Source organism: Ascaphus truei, chromosome 22 (assembly GCF_040206685.1).
Source record: "Ascaphus truei isolate aAscTru1 chromosome 22, aAscTru1.hap1, whole genome shotgun sequence".
Classification (NCBI taxonomy): domain Eukaryota; kingdom Metazoa; phylum Chordata; class Amphibia; order Anura; family Ascaphidae; genus Ascaphus; species Ascaphus truei.
Window position 1 is genome coordinate 5,026,970 of NC_134504.1, and position 16,277 is coordinate 5,043,246.

The following is a 16,277-nucleotide window of genomic DNA, read 5'->3' on the forward strand; positions in this document are numbered from 1 at the left end:
TGTTCTCTGGGCCCATTAGCATTCCAGTGAGTGGGGTTGACGTTGCACAAAGTACAACCACATGTTAACCCTTAGCACGCTGGTCCTGTGCACAGGGGAGCAGTTCTTGGGGAGCCCCCATCAGACTGTCCGCCTTTGGGGCAACGCAGATGTACACTGGGGTGGTTGAGATTGAATCTGCTGCAGCTGTGCACACAAAGTTCTTCATGTCCTGGGCACAGAGTTCCGGTGACTGTACGTGGTTACATTAAATGCACCGGGTTATACACCGTGTTAATATGGAGTGCTGGTTTACCTGCGGAATCAGCATTGTTAGGGGTGAGATCTGTAAGAGAAAGCTTGGTAAAATGAGCCCGTATTCCAAGTCTCGTGCTCAGTTGGTGAATAACTCACGATTCTCCCGAGTGTTGGAGCTAGTGTTGTAAACATCTGGTGCTGCATTCATTTAAAGAGACAATCCTACACATTTTTTGGTGATATATATATATATTCCACCTGGAAGAAGGTCCCGTTCAGAGGACCGAAACGTCGGCTGGTTGCGGTGCCGGTATGTTTTAATACATATACTTTTGGGCTATAAACGTGGAGTGCCGTCTCTTTTTGCCAGTATCCTATCTGGTGAACTTGGTTTATTTGGATATCTATGGGACAAGCACCGGTCTTTATGGCAGGGATGGTGTAGTGCGTTTCTTGACATGGTTCTATATATACACTATAGGAATGAAGGAGGGGGTCTCCGGAGCCAAGCCCATTAATTTCAGCTCCGGGGACCCCCTGGTTTCTGTAGATTTACAATCCCACCCCCAGGCAAGATCCCCAATCTCTCGTCCCGCCCCTAAACGTAATCCTAATCCCCAGTGTGCGCCGTCACCAGTCTGATCAGAGGCAGGGTAACCGCCTTCCCTGCTTACGGAAAAGAATTCCCGTGGGCAGCGCAGGCAGGGAAGGGGTTAAAAGTCCATCATTGCTGCGGGATGAGGGTTACCACCTGAAAATCAAAATGCCCCACTACAAAGCATTGCTGAGTATGACCATCCCCTCTCAAACAGCTTCTTCTCGTTTTTTTTATTATTATTGACTCGGAATAGAAAAACATGGCCGCCCTGTGGGACGTTCTGACGCACCGCCCGAGAACCCGCTTCCCCGAGAAGCAAAAAAGATGGCATTTCCACAGAAAAAGGGGGCGGATGTTAGCAGTGCGGCATCGATTTGCGTTCTCCGAGACGCAGGCGGTAAAAAAATCGGCGAGACGGGGTCCAAATCGGGGAGAGGTGGCAGATCTGGCGCTGGTCTACTAAACGCGGTCAGACTAGACGTCGGCGGCTGTCCCCCTCCCCCCACCCCCAAATCCCTGCCGGGCGTGGGACAACCCCACTAATCATATAGTGCACTTAGATTGTAAGCTCTGCGGGACAGGGACTCCTTTTCCTAATGTTACTTTTACGCGCTGATTCCCATGACATGTTATATTATTGTGTCCTGTGAAGCGCTGAGTACATGGGGGGTGCTGTATACAGCTGTGCTCATATACATGGCCAACCCCTACGCAGCCGGGATGAGCGCGAGTCCCATCGGAGAATGGAATTTGCAGAAACCCCCGATACATAATTAGAACAATTCTTGTCTCTTGGTCGCCTGCCACAGAAAAGTGAAAGCAAAAGCAGAGTGGGAGAGAGGAGGGTGACACGCTGCAGAGTTTGTATTCCCTGGCAGTCTGAGGCGGGACACCGTGCGTTCCAGGCACCAAACAAGGTACGTGCCCTTCCTACCCCCCAGCGGGACTGCTATTACTGAATGTCTCAGTGCAGAAATACTGCAGCGGAAGGCAGACTGCGCAGACTCTGCAGGGGAAGCGCGTAATCTGCACAGTCTCTGCTTTTTGCAACGGTTAAACTAGTTTTGCAAAAGGAGCTCTCCGTGCAGCGCTGTATATACCCGCACCAATGCAGAAACCTGTGTTTGGCTGTGAAGTGGAGGGGGCATTCTTCTGAAAGAGTGACTGAGTGGTACTGTCTTTGTAGTGGGAGGGGCTGGTTAGATGCACAGCGTTACCTTCCCTTGTCACCTTGGGCAAGTCGCTTTAAAATAATAATTGTAAGCTCTACCTGACAGGGGCTTACTGTGCCTGCTAAATCCTACTGTGTGTACAGCACCGCTGACACTGGCAGCGCTACATCAGAAGCAGAATTCGGTGTGATACACCTTTGTTTTGACACGAGCCCTCGTTTCCTTAATCACTTGACCCTGTTCCTTGCCACACAGGTTTGTTTGTTCCTCGGGGACAGACTTTGAATGGGGGCTGGGGGGTTAATGTCAGGGGGGGGGGGGGGGGGGGGTTAGCAGTCTTCATACAGAAAGATTGGCATTTGCTGCAGGAACGGGGCACAGTAACAGAGAGAAGGGGTTATAAGGTGTGGTATTTAGGTTAACCGCTTCACTGTCAGAACCTTCATGCATTGCTGTTTCCTTATAGCACTCAATGGGATGGAGATATATATATATATACACTAGCTGAAATACCCGGCGTTGCCCGGGATTGAATGGTCCCGCTCCCCCTCTCTGTCCACTCACCCCCTATCTCTGCTCCCCATTGCCCTCTCTCTGTGGGTGGGTGAGTTAGTGACTGGGTGAGTGAGCGGGCGGGTGAGTTAGTGAGCGGGCGAGTGAGCGGGCGGGCGAGTTAGTGAGGGCGGGTAAGTGAGTTAGTGAGCGGGGTCTCTCAGCTAGTGACTGGGTGGGTGGGTGAGTTAGTGACTGGGTGGGTGAGTTAGTGACTGGGTGGGTGAGTTAGTGACTGGGTGGTTGAGTTAGTGACTGGGTGGGTGAGTGAGTTAGTGACTGGGAGGGTGAGTTAGTGACTGGATGGGTGGGTGGGTGAGTGAGTTAGTGACTGGGTAGGTGGTTGAGTTAGTGACTGGGTGGGTGAGTGAGTTAGTGACTGGGTGGGTGAGTGAGTTAGTGATTGGGTGAGTTAGTGACTGGGTGGGTGGGTGAGTGACTGGGTGGGTGAATTATTGACTGGGTGGGTGGGTGAGTGAGTTAGTGAGTGGGTGAGTGAGTTAGTGAGTGGGTGAGTTAGTGACTGGGTGGGTGAGGGACTGGGTGAGTGAGTTAGTGACTGGGTGGGTGTGTGAGTGAGTGACTAGGTGGGTGAGTTAGTGACTGGGTGGGTGAGTGAGTTAGTGACTGGGTGGGTGGGTGAGTGAGTGACTGGGTGGGTGAGTGAGTTAGTGACTGGGTGGGTGAGTTAGTGACTGTGTTGAGTTAGTGGGTGGGTGTGTGAGTTAGTGACTGGGTGGGTGAGTGAGTTAGTGACTGGGTGGATGGGTGAGTGAGTTAGTGACTGGGTGGATGGGTGAGTGAGTTAGTGACTGGGTGGGTGAGTTAGTGACTGGGTGGGTGGGTGAGTTAGTGACTGGGTGGGTGAGTAAGTTAGTGACTGGGTGGGTGGGTGAGTTAGTGACTGGGTGGGTGGGTGAGTTAGTGACTGGGTGGGTGAGTGAGTTAGTGACTGGGTGGGTGAGTGGGTGAGTTAGTGACTGGGTGGGTGAGTGAGTTAGTGACTGGGTGGGTGAGTGAGTTAGTGACTGGGTGGGTGAGTTAGTGACTGTGTTGAGTTAGTGGGTGGGTGGGTGAGTGAGTTAGTGACTGGGTGGGTGGGTGAGTGAGTTAGTGACTGGGTGGGTGAGAGAGTTAGTGAATGGGTGAGTTAGTGACTGGGTGGGTGGGTGAGTTAGTGACTGGGTGGGTGAGTGAGTTAGTGACTGGGTGGGTGGGTGAGTTAGTGACTGGGTGGGTGGGTGAGTGAGTTAGTGACTGGGTGAGTTAGTGACTGGGTGGGTGAGTTAGTGACTGGGTGAGTGAGTTGGTGACTGGGTGGGTGAGTTAGTGACTGTGTTGAGTTAGTGGGTGGGTGTGTGAGTTAGTGACTGGGTGGGTGAGTGAGTTAGTGACTGGGTGGGTGAGTTAGTGACTGGGTGGGTGAGTTAGTGACTGGGTGGGTGAGTTAGTGACTGGGTGGGTGGGTGAGTTAGTGACTGGGTGGGTGGGTGAGTTAGTGACTGGGTGGGTGAGAGAGTTAGTGAATGGGTGAGTTAGTGACTGGGTGGGTGGGTGAGTTAGTGACTGGGTGGGTGAGAGAGTTAGTGAATGGGTGAGTTAGTGACTGGGTGGGTGGGTGAGTTAGTGACTGGGTGGGTGGGTGAGTTAGTGACTGGGTGGGTGGGTGAGTTAGTGACTGGGTGGGTGAGAGAGTTAGTGAATGGGTGAGTTAGTGACTGGGTGGGTGGGTGAGTTAGTGACTGGGTGGGTGAGTGAGTTAGTGACTGGGTGGGTTAGTGACTGGGTGGGTTAGTGAGTTATTGACTGGCTGGGTGGGTGAGTTAGTGAGTGGGTGAGTTATGGGATGGAGATATATATATATATATTTATTTCAGGTCCAGGGACAAGGCACTCACATGTATAGTTACATTTGGTAGGCAGGGTGCCGGCTGTCCAGGTGTCAGCAATGCAGCACATCTGGTGTAGAAAAACAGGACAGGCGCTCCAAAATCCAAAGTTGACATTTATTACTCAACGTTTCGGCTCCCGAAGGAACCTTTGAGTAATATATTTTACCTTTGGATTTTGGAGTGCCTGTCCTGTTTTCGTGTCTCTCTCACTCTCACCTGTCACCCTTTTTTAATAAGACCCCACTGAGGGTGACGGAGCACCTGACTTTTTTGGTCCGCCTCCAACGTTGGATGAGTGAGAGTTTGGGGTTTCTGCCCCAGAAATAGCCTTTTAGTCGAAAGGAAAACTTAACTGAAGATTGTTTTTCCCACAAAATCAGTGAAACACGACATGTGGCTTCCAAAGTCCATATCTTGAGATCAGACGGACCTATTTTCGGATGTATGTATAGCTTAATGTATACAGTGCTCACAGTGTACTCAGCGCTTTACAGGAGAGGCAATACAGTATAGGGAATTATAATAATACAATAAGCGCAACAAAGTCAGACAATAGGAAAGGAAATCCCTGCCCCGGAGAGCTTACAATCGAAGCGGAATGTTGGGAGAGTTACAGAGACAGCAGGTGAGGGAATAAGTGCAGTATATGGCAGTGCCTGGCCTTGATGGTGGGTAAGTGCAGTAGATGGCAGTGCCTGGCCTTGATGGTGGGTAAGTGCAGGAGATGGCAGTGCCTGGCCTTGATGGTGGGTAAGTGCAGGAGATGGCAGTGCCTGGCCTTGATGGTGGGTAAGTGCAGTAGATGGCAGTGCCTGGCCTTGATGGTGGGTAAGTGCAGGAGATGGCAGTGCCTGGCCTTGATGGTGGGTAAGTGCAGGAGATGGCAGTGCCTGGCCTTGATGGTGGGTAAGTGCAGTAGATGGCAGGACCTGGCCTTGATGGTGGGTAAGTGCAGTAGATGGCAGTGCCTGGCCTTGATGGTGGGTAAGTGCAGTAGAGGACAGTGCTTGGCCACAATAGTTGGTAGGACCGACTGTGGGTGTGGGACAGTAGCCATGAGTCCAGGCTATTGAGAGGTGAGTTTTAAGGGTTGATGGGGAGAGAAGGTGCTGGGTGTATACGGAGTCCCACAGGTAAGGGGCAGTGCGGGAAAAGGTTTAAAGGTGAGAGGGAGCAGTAGAGGTGAAAGGGATGGAAAAGAGACAGATGTGGGTAGAGCGCCAGAGACGAGTGGGGGCAGAGCGAGAGATCAGAGGTGATCTGTAAAGAGGTGCAGATAAGGCGAGAGCCTGGAACGTGAGCTGTGCAGTGTTCTGCATCGATCCCTCCTCCCTCTTCCGGACTGTTCCTGCTCTGCCTTCAGGTTGTTTACACTCACGTGTTATTCTGGTTAAAGAAATATTATTTCAGTGCCTGTCCCAGGGCTAAGAAAATGACAGGTGAACAAGTACAGCGGTGTGAAAATGGGGGCAGGGAAACCAAAAGCCCTAACACCTCCCCCCCCCAAACCGGTGTCCCAATATAAAACCTGACTCAAAGTGTCAGACACAGCGCAGAGGGGCATTCACTAGGATCCTATCAGGGGTATATATAGGTGCTCGATCCGGCTTAACTGCTATATACAGTAAATTAATGGCTAGGGCAAACAGATTTCAAAAGTCGGAACGGGACACAGTAAAGAACGTTTTCTAAAACAAGTGACATCATTTTCAAATAAATATTATAACGCTGTGTGTGTAATCGCGCCCCGATTTGTGCAGTATTGTTTCAGTTTCCTAACGTAACACAAACTCTCCGGTGTAGCCAAATGACCGTTTGTTTTATTAGTTTAGCAATATATTGTAACCGTTTCCTCTTTGATATGATCCATCGCACAAACACATTCATGTCTATTCTTACAGTTTTAAGCCAGTCCAATCAGGTGAAAGCTGAAAACTAGGATATTGGAAGGGTTTTGAGAATAATTGCCGGGATACCGGGGTGTTTATTGGTCACTGTAGACGGACGTTCACAGAGGTACACAATTTGGAGACGTTTATAAGGTGAAATTATAATAAGGCTTTATTGTGCCTTTTCCTTTTCATCAGGAAATCATCCAAACACAGGGGGGGGAACAAAGCTTCCATTCACTTGGGAGTTTTTCTAGTGAAATCCTATGCAATTAGTTCACATCTCCATTAGTTAAGCAGTTCCCCCAACCCCAAACATATAGCATGAAATAAGCAGATATTAGCAGTCTCTTAACAATAAAAGTCTTATCTGTTTCTTGGAGGGAAAATCTTCTCACTTCCTGGTTCAGCTTCAGGTGTAGTAGTTTTCCCTGTGTCTTGAAATCAGCTCTGCTGTGCAGAGCTCAAGACTGGTCAGCTCCAGAGATCTGGGTTTCTTTTGGTCAGTCTCTCCTGGGACTCAAGAACCTCTGCTCTGTCTCTCCAAAGGTCAGCTCTCAGTCAGAGCTAAAGAGAGTCACTTCCTGTCTCAAAGGCAGGCTTTTTGTAAACAATCTAATCAGGCAGGTGGTGTTTAGTAATTAACTACCACACTGCTAGATTAAAGGCACATTACTGAACAGGGATAAGTCCCCTGTTACAGTCACCCTATCAACGGCAGGCAACGCTGAATAAAGCCGCGATGCCCCTTATCAGACCGCCGTGTAATCAGGAGAGAGAAGTGTTTGTTTTGCATTGGGCGTACAGTGCAAAGTGAAGGAGCAGAGAACAGGGAGAACTTTCTACCGCCAGAGAGCAGAGAATCGGTGGCACAGGCTGCAGCGTGCAGGCAGACGCAGGGCCCCGCCAGCAGGCAGACGCAGGGCCCCGCCAGCAGGCAGAGCTGGGAGCAGGTCACAATCAGCACGGTATTATGGATTCGTACGGTTACATTTCCTTCCCAAACTCGGTTAAACAGTTTCACGAACTCCCTGCCCCTTTCTCACCCTTAGTATGTGTTGTGCAAATGTCACAATGAAAGTTTGGAAGCCCCTTGGCAGCTGGGCCCATGTTTTGCCGTCGTTAACTCGTGACCCTTACTGGGAGTGATGCCAAAAATCAAACATCAAAGTAACATTAGGAAAAGGAGTGCCTGCCCCGAAGAGCTAACAATCTAAGTGGTAAGTAGGAGGAAAGTACAGAGGCAGAAGGAGGGTGTTCTGGTAAGTGCGTCTGCAGGGGCCACGGTCGATGTAAGAGCTGTACAGTATCGGCCACGGTGCTACTCATATGCTTCGTTAAGGAGGTGGGTTTTAAGGTGGGTCTTAAAGGTGGAGAGAGAGGGTGCTAGTGGGATATTGAGGGGAAGGGCGTTCCCGAGGTGCGGGGCAGTCAGTGAGAGAAGTTTTATATATAAACAGTGGGAGCGCTGTATGCTAGGTGATAATGGTGAAAGGCAGGGTTGCAGACCTGTCTAAGGCCGCGCTTATAGTGACGGCGACGCGCCGTTGCCCGAAAACAAATGCATTGTCGTCGCCGCCGCGTGCGCTTATAGTAAGCACGACTGCCACAAAGCGACATGATTTTTGGAAGCCGGGAATAATTGATTTTTCAGGGGCTGCCGCCTCATGTGACAGCCCCTGAACCAATCAATGGCCTGGTCGCCCGCGCCGCCGCATAGCGAAATACAACTTTCGCTAGCGGCGACGTCACGCATCGCGTCACCGTCACTATACGCGCGGCCAAAGACATATGAATGTGCTCACAAGTGATATTCTTTATTGGATATATCTATCTATATAAAAATAAATATAAATATATAAATAAATAGTACATAGTAGCACTTCCTTGTGAAAGGTCCCCATGTGAGGACTGAAACGTTGCTTTATGTGCCACATACCTTAATACAGCTTTACCTGGATTACATCTGTGTGCTGTTTCATTCTTCCTGCTTTGCTGCTGTGAGGAATACCTCTCTTTATATATATACACATACAATATATACTAATATATATATAAAAATGTGTGTGTGTGTGTGTGTGTGTATATATATATATATGCAAATGTAAATACAACTGTATGCTCATCTGCATGTCTTAGGCAGGTCTGCAACCCCGCCTTTCCCCATTATCACCCAGCACACAGCACTTCCACTGCAGCAAGGGATTCTGGGAAATGACATGCAAATGAGCACTTTTTGCTTCAAAAAACATTTTTAACATGGTTCCCTATAAGCTTAAGCTTGCTCCATGCAGCAAGCTTAAGCCTATAGGGAACCATGTTAAAAATGGTTTTTGAAGCAAAAAGTGGCACTGTGTGCTCATTTGCATGTCATTTCCCAGGATCCCTTGCTGCAGTGGAAGTGCTGTGTGCTGGGTGATAATGGTGAAAGGCGGGGTTGCAGACCTGCCTAAGACATGCAGATGAGCATACAGCTATATTTGCATATTTGCTTTGCTGTGGAGGGTTTTTGTCACTTTTTTACTCACCATAACTTAACTCAGTATTATATATATATATATATATATAAAACATACGCACGTTTGTGCCGTATGATATCCTATATGTGTGAACATAAATGTTATTTATATACACTCAATACAGGTACAGGGTCCTATATACCAGGAGTACGCAAATTAGGGGGCACGCCAAGGCATTTAAATTAAATGCCGGGGGACCGCGCGAGGCCTCTGCCACCTCTACTTACCGAGGTTCAGCCGACTTCAAGACGCGTGACCTTGGCAACGTGGCGTCAAATGACGCAGCGGGGTCATGCGATGTCACGGTTGCTATGGTAACGTGACATCAAATGACGCAACGAGTCACGTGACGTCACACGACCCCGTGGCGTCTTTTGACGCCGAACCAAGGTAATGGGGGCGGCGCAAAAACGGAGGAGAGCAGGCAGGGGGGGCACAGCAAGAAAAGTTTGCTCTCCCCTGCTATATACAGTAGCGCAGTATGGCAGTACTATATGTCATTGCTTGAATTCTGCATGGAAATATCTCCCTCTGGTGGCCATGTGTATGTATGACAGGTCTTATTTCTTACCCCTCAGATTGCGGGGTTCCAGCCTGATGTGACCTCCTCTCACCCCTCATCATGATGGGTCCTCTCTGTGTCCTCTGCATCTGCTTCTTCTCTCTCGTCCCCTGCACCCATATGAGTAAGTTTACACTGCACTTATGCTTCGCTTCACCTCTTTGGGAACACCCCTATTGAAAGTACCAATCAAACCAATGGAAACATCCCCCAAATATTCCTAACCGTATAGAAGGTATATATAAAAAACTAGCTGAGAGACCCGGCGTTGCCCGGGATGTAAATGCGTAATAGGTAGTATTATTTATAAATTGTGGAACAATAGGTGAGTATTTGTTGTAAAGGTTGGATAATAATATTGAAAAGAAAGATGGAAGAAAATGTAATACGATGTTGTATAAAAATGGTTTATTGTAACCACACCACAGTACAATGTATATTTCGGTGCCATAAGTGATGTAAAAATGTGAGGCGTGTGTCCTGCTAGGGTGTGAGGCGGCGGGTGGCGCGTGGGTTGTGAGTGCTGTCTGCGAGTGGGGTTCCTGCTAGGATGTGAGGCGGCGGGTGGCGCGTGGGTTGTGAGTGCTGTCTGTGAGTGGGGGTCCTGCTAGGGTGTGAGGCGGCGGGTGGCGCGTGGGTTGTGAGTGCTGTCTGTGAGTGGGGGTCCTGCTAGGGTGTGAGGCGGTGGGAAGGGGGGGGGGGCGGTGGGAAGGGGGGGGGAGGCGGTGGGAAGGGGGGGGGAGGCGGTGGGAAGGGGGGGGAGGCGGTGGGAAGGGGGGGGAGGCAGTGGGAAGGGGGGGGAGGCAGTGGGAAGGGGGGGGAGGCGGTGGGAAGGAGGGGGGAAGCGGTGGGAAGGGGGGGGAGGCGGTGGGAAGGGGGGGGGGAGGCGGTGGGAAGGGGGGGGGGAGGCGGTGGGAAGGGGGTGGGGAGGCGGTGGGAAGGGGGGGGGAGGCGGTGGGAAGGAGGGGGGAAGCGGTGGGAAGGGGGGGGAGGCGGTGGGAAGGGGGGGGGGAGGCGGTGGGAAGGGGGGGGGGAGGCGGTGGGAAGGGGGTGGGGAGGCGGTGGGAAGGGGAGGCGGTGGGAAGGGGGTAGGAAGGGGGGGGAGGCGGTGGGAAGTTGGGAGGGGAGGCGGTGGGAAGGGAGGCGGTGGGAAGGGAGGCGGTGGGAAGGGGGGAGGGGAGGCGGTGGGAAGGGGGAGGGGAGGCGGTGGGAAGGGGGGAGGGGAGGTGGTGGGAAGGGAGGCGGTGGGAAGGGGGAGGGGAGGCGGTGGGAAGGGGGGAGGGGAGGCGGTGGGAAGGGGGGAGGGGAGGCGGTGGGAAGGGGGGGGGAGGCGGTGGGAAGGGGGGGGAGGCGGTGGGAAGGGGAGGGGAGGCGGTGGGAAGGGGGGAGGGGAGGCGGTGGGAAGGGGGAGGGGAGGCGGTGGACAGGAAGGGGGGGCAGTGGACAGGAGGGGGGGCAGTGGACAGGAGGGGGGGGCAGTGGACAGGAGGGGGGGGCAGTGGACAGGAGGGGGGACAGTGGACAGGAGGGGGGGGCAGTGGACAGGAGGGGGGGGCAGTGGACAGGAGGGGGGGCAGTGGACAGGAGGGGGGGCAGTGGACAGGAGGGGGGGGCAGTGGACAGGGGGGGGGCAGTGGACAGGAGGGGGGGGCAGTGGACAGGAGGGGGGGGCAGTGGACAGGAGGGGGGGGGCAGTGGACAGGAGGGGGGGGGGGGCAGTGGACAGGAGGGGGGGGCAGTGGACAGGAGGGGGGGCCAGTGGACAGGAGGGGGGGGCAGTGGACAGGAGGGGGGGGGGCAGTGGACAGGAGGGGGGGCAGTGGACAGGAGGGGGGGGGCAGTGGACAGGAGGGGGGGGCAGTGGACAGGAGGGGGGGGCAGTGGACAGGAGGGGGGGGGCAGTGGACAGGAGGGGGGGGCAGTGGACAGGAGGGGGGGGGGGGCAGTGGACAGGAGGGGGGGGGGCAGTGGACAGGAGGGGGGGGGCAGTGGACAGGAGGGGGGGCAGTGGACAGGAGGGGGGGGCAGTGGACAGGAGGGGGGGGGGCAGTGGACAGGAGGGGGGGGCAGTGGACAGGAGGGGGGGGGCAGTGGACAGGAGGGGGAGGGGGCAGTGGACAGGAGGGGGGGGGCAGTGGACAGGGGGGGGGGCAGTGGACAGGAGGGGGAGGGGGCAGTGGACAGGAGGGGGAGGGGGCAGTGGACAGGAGGGGGGGCAGTGGACAGGAGGGGGGGGGGCAGTGGACAGGAGGGGGGGGCAGTGGACAGGAGGGGGGGGCAGTGGACAGGAGGGGGGGGCAGTGGACAGGAGGGGGGGGCAGTGGACAGGAGGGAGGGGCAGTGGACAGGAGGGGGGGGCAGTGGACAGGAGGGGGGGGGGCAGTGGACAGGAGGGGGGGCAGTGGACAGGAGGGGGGGCAGTGGACAGGAGGGGGGGGCAGTGGACAGGAGGGGGGGGCAGTGGACAGGAGGGGGGGCAGTGGACAGGAGGGGGGGGCAGTGGACATGAGGGGGGGGCATTGGACAGGAGGGGGGGGCAGTGGACAGGAGGGGGGGGCAGTGGACAGGAGGGGGGGGCAGTGGACAGGAGGGGGGGCGGGGGGCAGTGGACAGGAGGGGGGGCGGGGGGCAGTGGACAGGAGGGGGGGCAGTGGACAGTAGGGGGGGGGGCAGTGGACAGGAGGGGGGGCAGTGGACAGTAGGGGGGGCAGTGGACAGTAGGGGGGGCAGTGGACAGGAGAGGGGGGGCAGTGGACAGGAGGGGGGGCAGTGGACAGGAGGGGGGGCAGTGGACAGGAGAGGGGGGGCAGTGGACAGGAGAGGGGGGGCAGTGGACAGGAGGGGGGGGCAGTGGACAGGAGGGGGGGGGCTGTGGACAGGAGGGGGGGGGCAGTGGACAGGAGGGGGGGGCAGTGGACAGGAGGGGGGGGGCAGTGGACAGGAGGGGGGGCAGTGGACAGGAGGGGGGGCAGTGGACAGGAGGGGGGGCAGTGTCACACACACACACACACACACACACACACACGCGACACCTACCTGTACTTCCGGCCGCCGCCATCTTCTCACTCGGCGCCGCGAGGGAGGAAGGGGGTCCGCCATCTTACGCGCCGCGTGGCAGCCTGTTCCCACGCCGGGGAGGGAGCGGGAGGGAATGGAGCGGGAGGGAATGGAGCGGGAGGGAGGAAGGGGGTCCGCCATCTTACGCGCCGCGTGGCAGCCTGTTCCCCCGCCGGGGAGGGAGGTGAGTGTAGCGGGAGGGAGTGGTGTGTAGCGGGAGGGAGTGGTGAGTGGAGCGCGAGGGAATGGAGCGGGAGGGTGGTGAGTGGAGCGGGAGGGAATGGAGCGCGAGGGAGGAAGGGGGTCCGCCATCTTAGGCGCTGCGTGGCAGCCTGCCTGTTCCCCCGCCGGGGAGGGAATGGAGCGGGAGGGAGTGGTGTGTAGCGGGAGGGAGTGGTGTGTAGCGGGAGCTACACTGTGTGAGGTAGCGGGATAGGGGGAGGGACATTGGTGGCATGGTGTAGCGGGGTAGGGGGCCTTCCGGTCTGGTTGCGGTAGGGAGATGTGTGAGGTGCAGGAGATGTGAGGCGTGCTGTGCGGTTCGCGGGAGCTACACTGTGTGAGGTAGCGGGATAGGGGGAGGGACATTGGTGGCATGGTGTAGCGGGGTAGGGGGCCTCGCGGTCTGGTTGCGGTAGGGAGATGTGTGAGGTGCAGGAGATGTGAGGCGTGCTGTGCGGTTCGCGGGAGCTACACTGTGTGAGGTAGCGGGATAGGGGGAGGGACATTGGTGGCATGGTGTAGCGGGGTAGGGGGCCTCGCGGTCTGGTTGCGGTAGGGAGCTGTGTGAGGTGCAGGAGATGAGGCGTGCTGTGCGGTTCGCGAGAGCTACACTGTGTGAGGTAGCGGGATAGGGGGAGGGACATCGTTGCCATGGTGTGTGAGTGGAGGCCGCGGCCTCGCGGTCCGGTTGCGGGAGGGAGATGTGTGGCGTGGAGGGGAGGGGGGGTTTGAAGAGGCAGTCTGCAGTGTTTGGTGTTGTGTGAATGTGTGTGTGTGTGCTGTGTTTGTGCGTTGTGTGTAGATTCTGTACCTGATTCGGCAGTCTGTGGTAGCAGACGTGAAGGTTTTGATAGCTGTGAAGCGTGGCCCCAGAGCAGGTTGAGGATTAGAGGATTGGGTGTTGCAAAAGCAAAGCGTTCCCAAAACTCAGTGAGGGGTGGGACAGTGTGGAAGTATTAGGGCATTGGTGTTGGACGCAGGCCAATGAGAGGTGTGCGGGGGCGGGCATTGGACGCAGGCCAATGAGAGTCAGTGAGGGGTGGGACGCAGGCCAATGAGAGGTGTGCGGGGGCGGGCATTGGACGCAGGCCAATGAGAGTCAGTGAGGGGTGGGACGCAGGCCAATGAGAGGTGTGCGGGGGCGGGCATTGGACGCAGGCCAATGAGAGTCAGTGAGGGGTGGGACAGTGTGGCATTGGTGTTGGACGTAGGCCAATGAGAGGTGTGCGGGGGCGGGCATGGCCTGAGCCGGAGTGACAGGCCCAAGGTCCAATGCGATTGACCCTTGGGACGCAGACATACAGTGATTTCACAAATATATAGTAGATATGTATTGCTTTAGGTTACCCCAATAACCACATCACCGACCGCAGTTTATTTTTGCGTGGGGTTCTTTTAACTGGCGCACAAAACCTCACCAGGTGTATTTATTTGTAAAAGTCTCGCTGACGAAGGTTTTTGTGTTCCCAGATAAACGTGGGACATTTCTGTGCCTTTGTTTGGCAGCCGGGAGACTTGAGGTAATTCACCTCCCATAGATGCTAAGTGGCGCAATGAAAAATGCCCCATTTATCATCAGTTTAACGCTGAAATTATCTCCATGAGGCTTATTCTATAAGGCGCCAATCATTGGGGTTTCCCGTGCCCACCGCTGGACGCATTATCCGACGTCGAACCCGCTTATCCGACGGGCCATTATCTGATGGAGGTTGGCGGGACACGTTCCGTCGGATAAGCGAGGACTCACTATATATGTGCGTGTGTAAACTTTTTTCCGGCAGCTACGGTGTGAGTGTGTGTGTGTGTGTGTGTGTGTCATATACACACACACACAGTTAAGTTATGGTGGGTAAAAAAAAAAGCGACACAAACCCTCCACAACAAAGCATATAGCAAATGGAAATATTACTTTGCTGCGGAGGGTTTATGTCACTTTGTTTTACCCACCATAACTTAACTAATTATGGTAAAACCTATCCCTGCTTCATTTTGCATAGCAATTATAACCAACCCCACACTGATGAGACCCATTAAGGATGAAACAGTGTCTGTGGGTGGGTTTACTGGTTATGCATCTTAACCCAGGCTGTGCTCAAAAGCTGTGAAATGCAGCAAGCATAAGCTTACAGGGGACCATGTTATATGGTTTTGAATCAGGTGGTGGCACTGTGTGCCCATTTGCATGTCATTTCCCAGAATCCCTTGCTGCAGTGGAAGCGCTGTGTGCTGGGTGATAATGGTGAAAGGCGGGGTTGCAAACCTGCCTAAGATGTGTAAATGAGTATACAGTAATATTTCCATTTGCTATAATATATATATATATATATATATATATATATATATAACAAACAAAGAATAGACTGCGCTCCTCAGGTGTAAAATCAGACTAATTACCAAATGATTGTATTAAATGGATATAGCAAAGGTGAATGGCAAAAGTGAATGCAACAGTATTATGGATGATTGACTCACACTAATAAAAATACATGCAATATGTTATAATAAAATGCTGAGTGCCAATGTTTAAAAAGCTGCTGTAAACACAAATATATGCCAGTGAACAATACAAATATAATAAAATGGCATGTGTTGGTAGTTTGACTACTGCACTAATGAATCCCTCATGAATGATACTAAATGAATGATGAATGGAAAAATACAGAAAAAATGACACTAAGTGTGTCAAAGATAAAAATAAAAATAAAAATGAAAAATGTGAAAAATATAAAAATATATCAACCAAACCAAGGGTCCATGCTAGGATCTGGCTGCTCTCATCAAGGACCAACGAACTCCCAGAAATCTGTGAACAACAAGAAAAGAAAGCGCCCGATCCTAGTGCAGCATGAAAAAATACAATTTAATAAAAATGAATATGAATAAAACCAACAAATGTGAACTCACAAACACAGGATAAATAAATGCATATAATGAGTATACTCATTCGCCAACCGCCCACGTTGTGCCTTGGATGGCGCGCCCTCTCTCTGTCTGGGTTTTCTCAGCTCTGCTGAACCGACATCCAGCAGGGGATACAGGAAAAAGCTCACCACAATGTGACCCGGAAGTCCTCCACAATGTTAGTGTATCCGGATATGAGGTCTGCAGTCCGTGACCCCGCAATGCAGGGGCTGATCAGAGAAGTCTCTCTGCACTCCCAAAGGCAGTCCGTAATGAGGTGGGCAGTGAGGATAGAGTCAAAATGTATATCACGGACTGCAGACCTCATATCCGGATACACTAACATTGTGGAGGACTTCCGGGTCACATTGTGGTGAGCTTTTTCCTGTATCCCCTGCTGGATGTCGGTTCAGCAGAGCTGAGAAAACCCAGACAGAGAGAGGGCGCGCCATCCAAGGCACAACGTGGGCGGTTGGCGAATGAGTATACTCATTATATGCATTTATTTATCCTGTGTTTGTGAGTTCACATTTGTTGGTTTTATTCATATTCATTTTTATTAAATTGTATTTTTTCATGCTGCACTAGGATCGGGCGCTTTCTTTTCTTGTTGTTCATATATATATATATATATATATATATATTCTGTTTTTTTTCTTTGCTTCTCTTGTTTGAT

The 16,277-nt window shown here is 53.3% G+C and overlaps 2 protein-coding genes across 3 annotated transcripts in view; one reads left to right on the forward strand and one right to left on the reverse strand.

The window, feature by feature from the left end:
* UTS2R (urotensin 2 receptor) overlaps positions 1–16,277 on the reverse strand; it is a 139,484-nt gene that overhangs the window by 86,632 nt on the left and 36,575 nt on the right. The window lies entirely within an intron of this gene.
* Positions 1–16,277, forward strand: part of LOC142472633 (uncharacterized) — a 45,870-nt gene that overhangs the window by 19,001 nt on the left and 10,592 nt on the right. The window contains exons 3-5 of the mRNA XM_075579719.1: positions 1,645–1,752; positions 7,393–7,560; positions 9,438–9,545. Coding sequence (XP_075435834.1) covers positions 9,482–9,545 — 64 coding nt within the window. The 5' untranslated portion in view covers positions 1,645–1,752; positions 7,393–7,560; positions 9,438–9,481. The remainder of the gene's footprint in view (positions 1–1,644; positions 1,753–7,392; positions 7,561–9,437; positions 9,546–16,277) is intronic.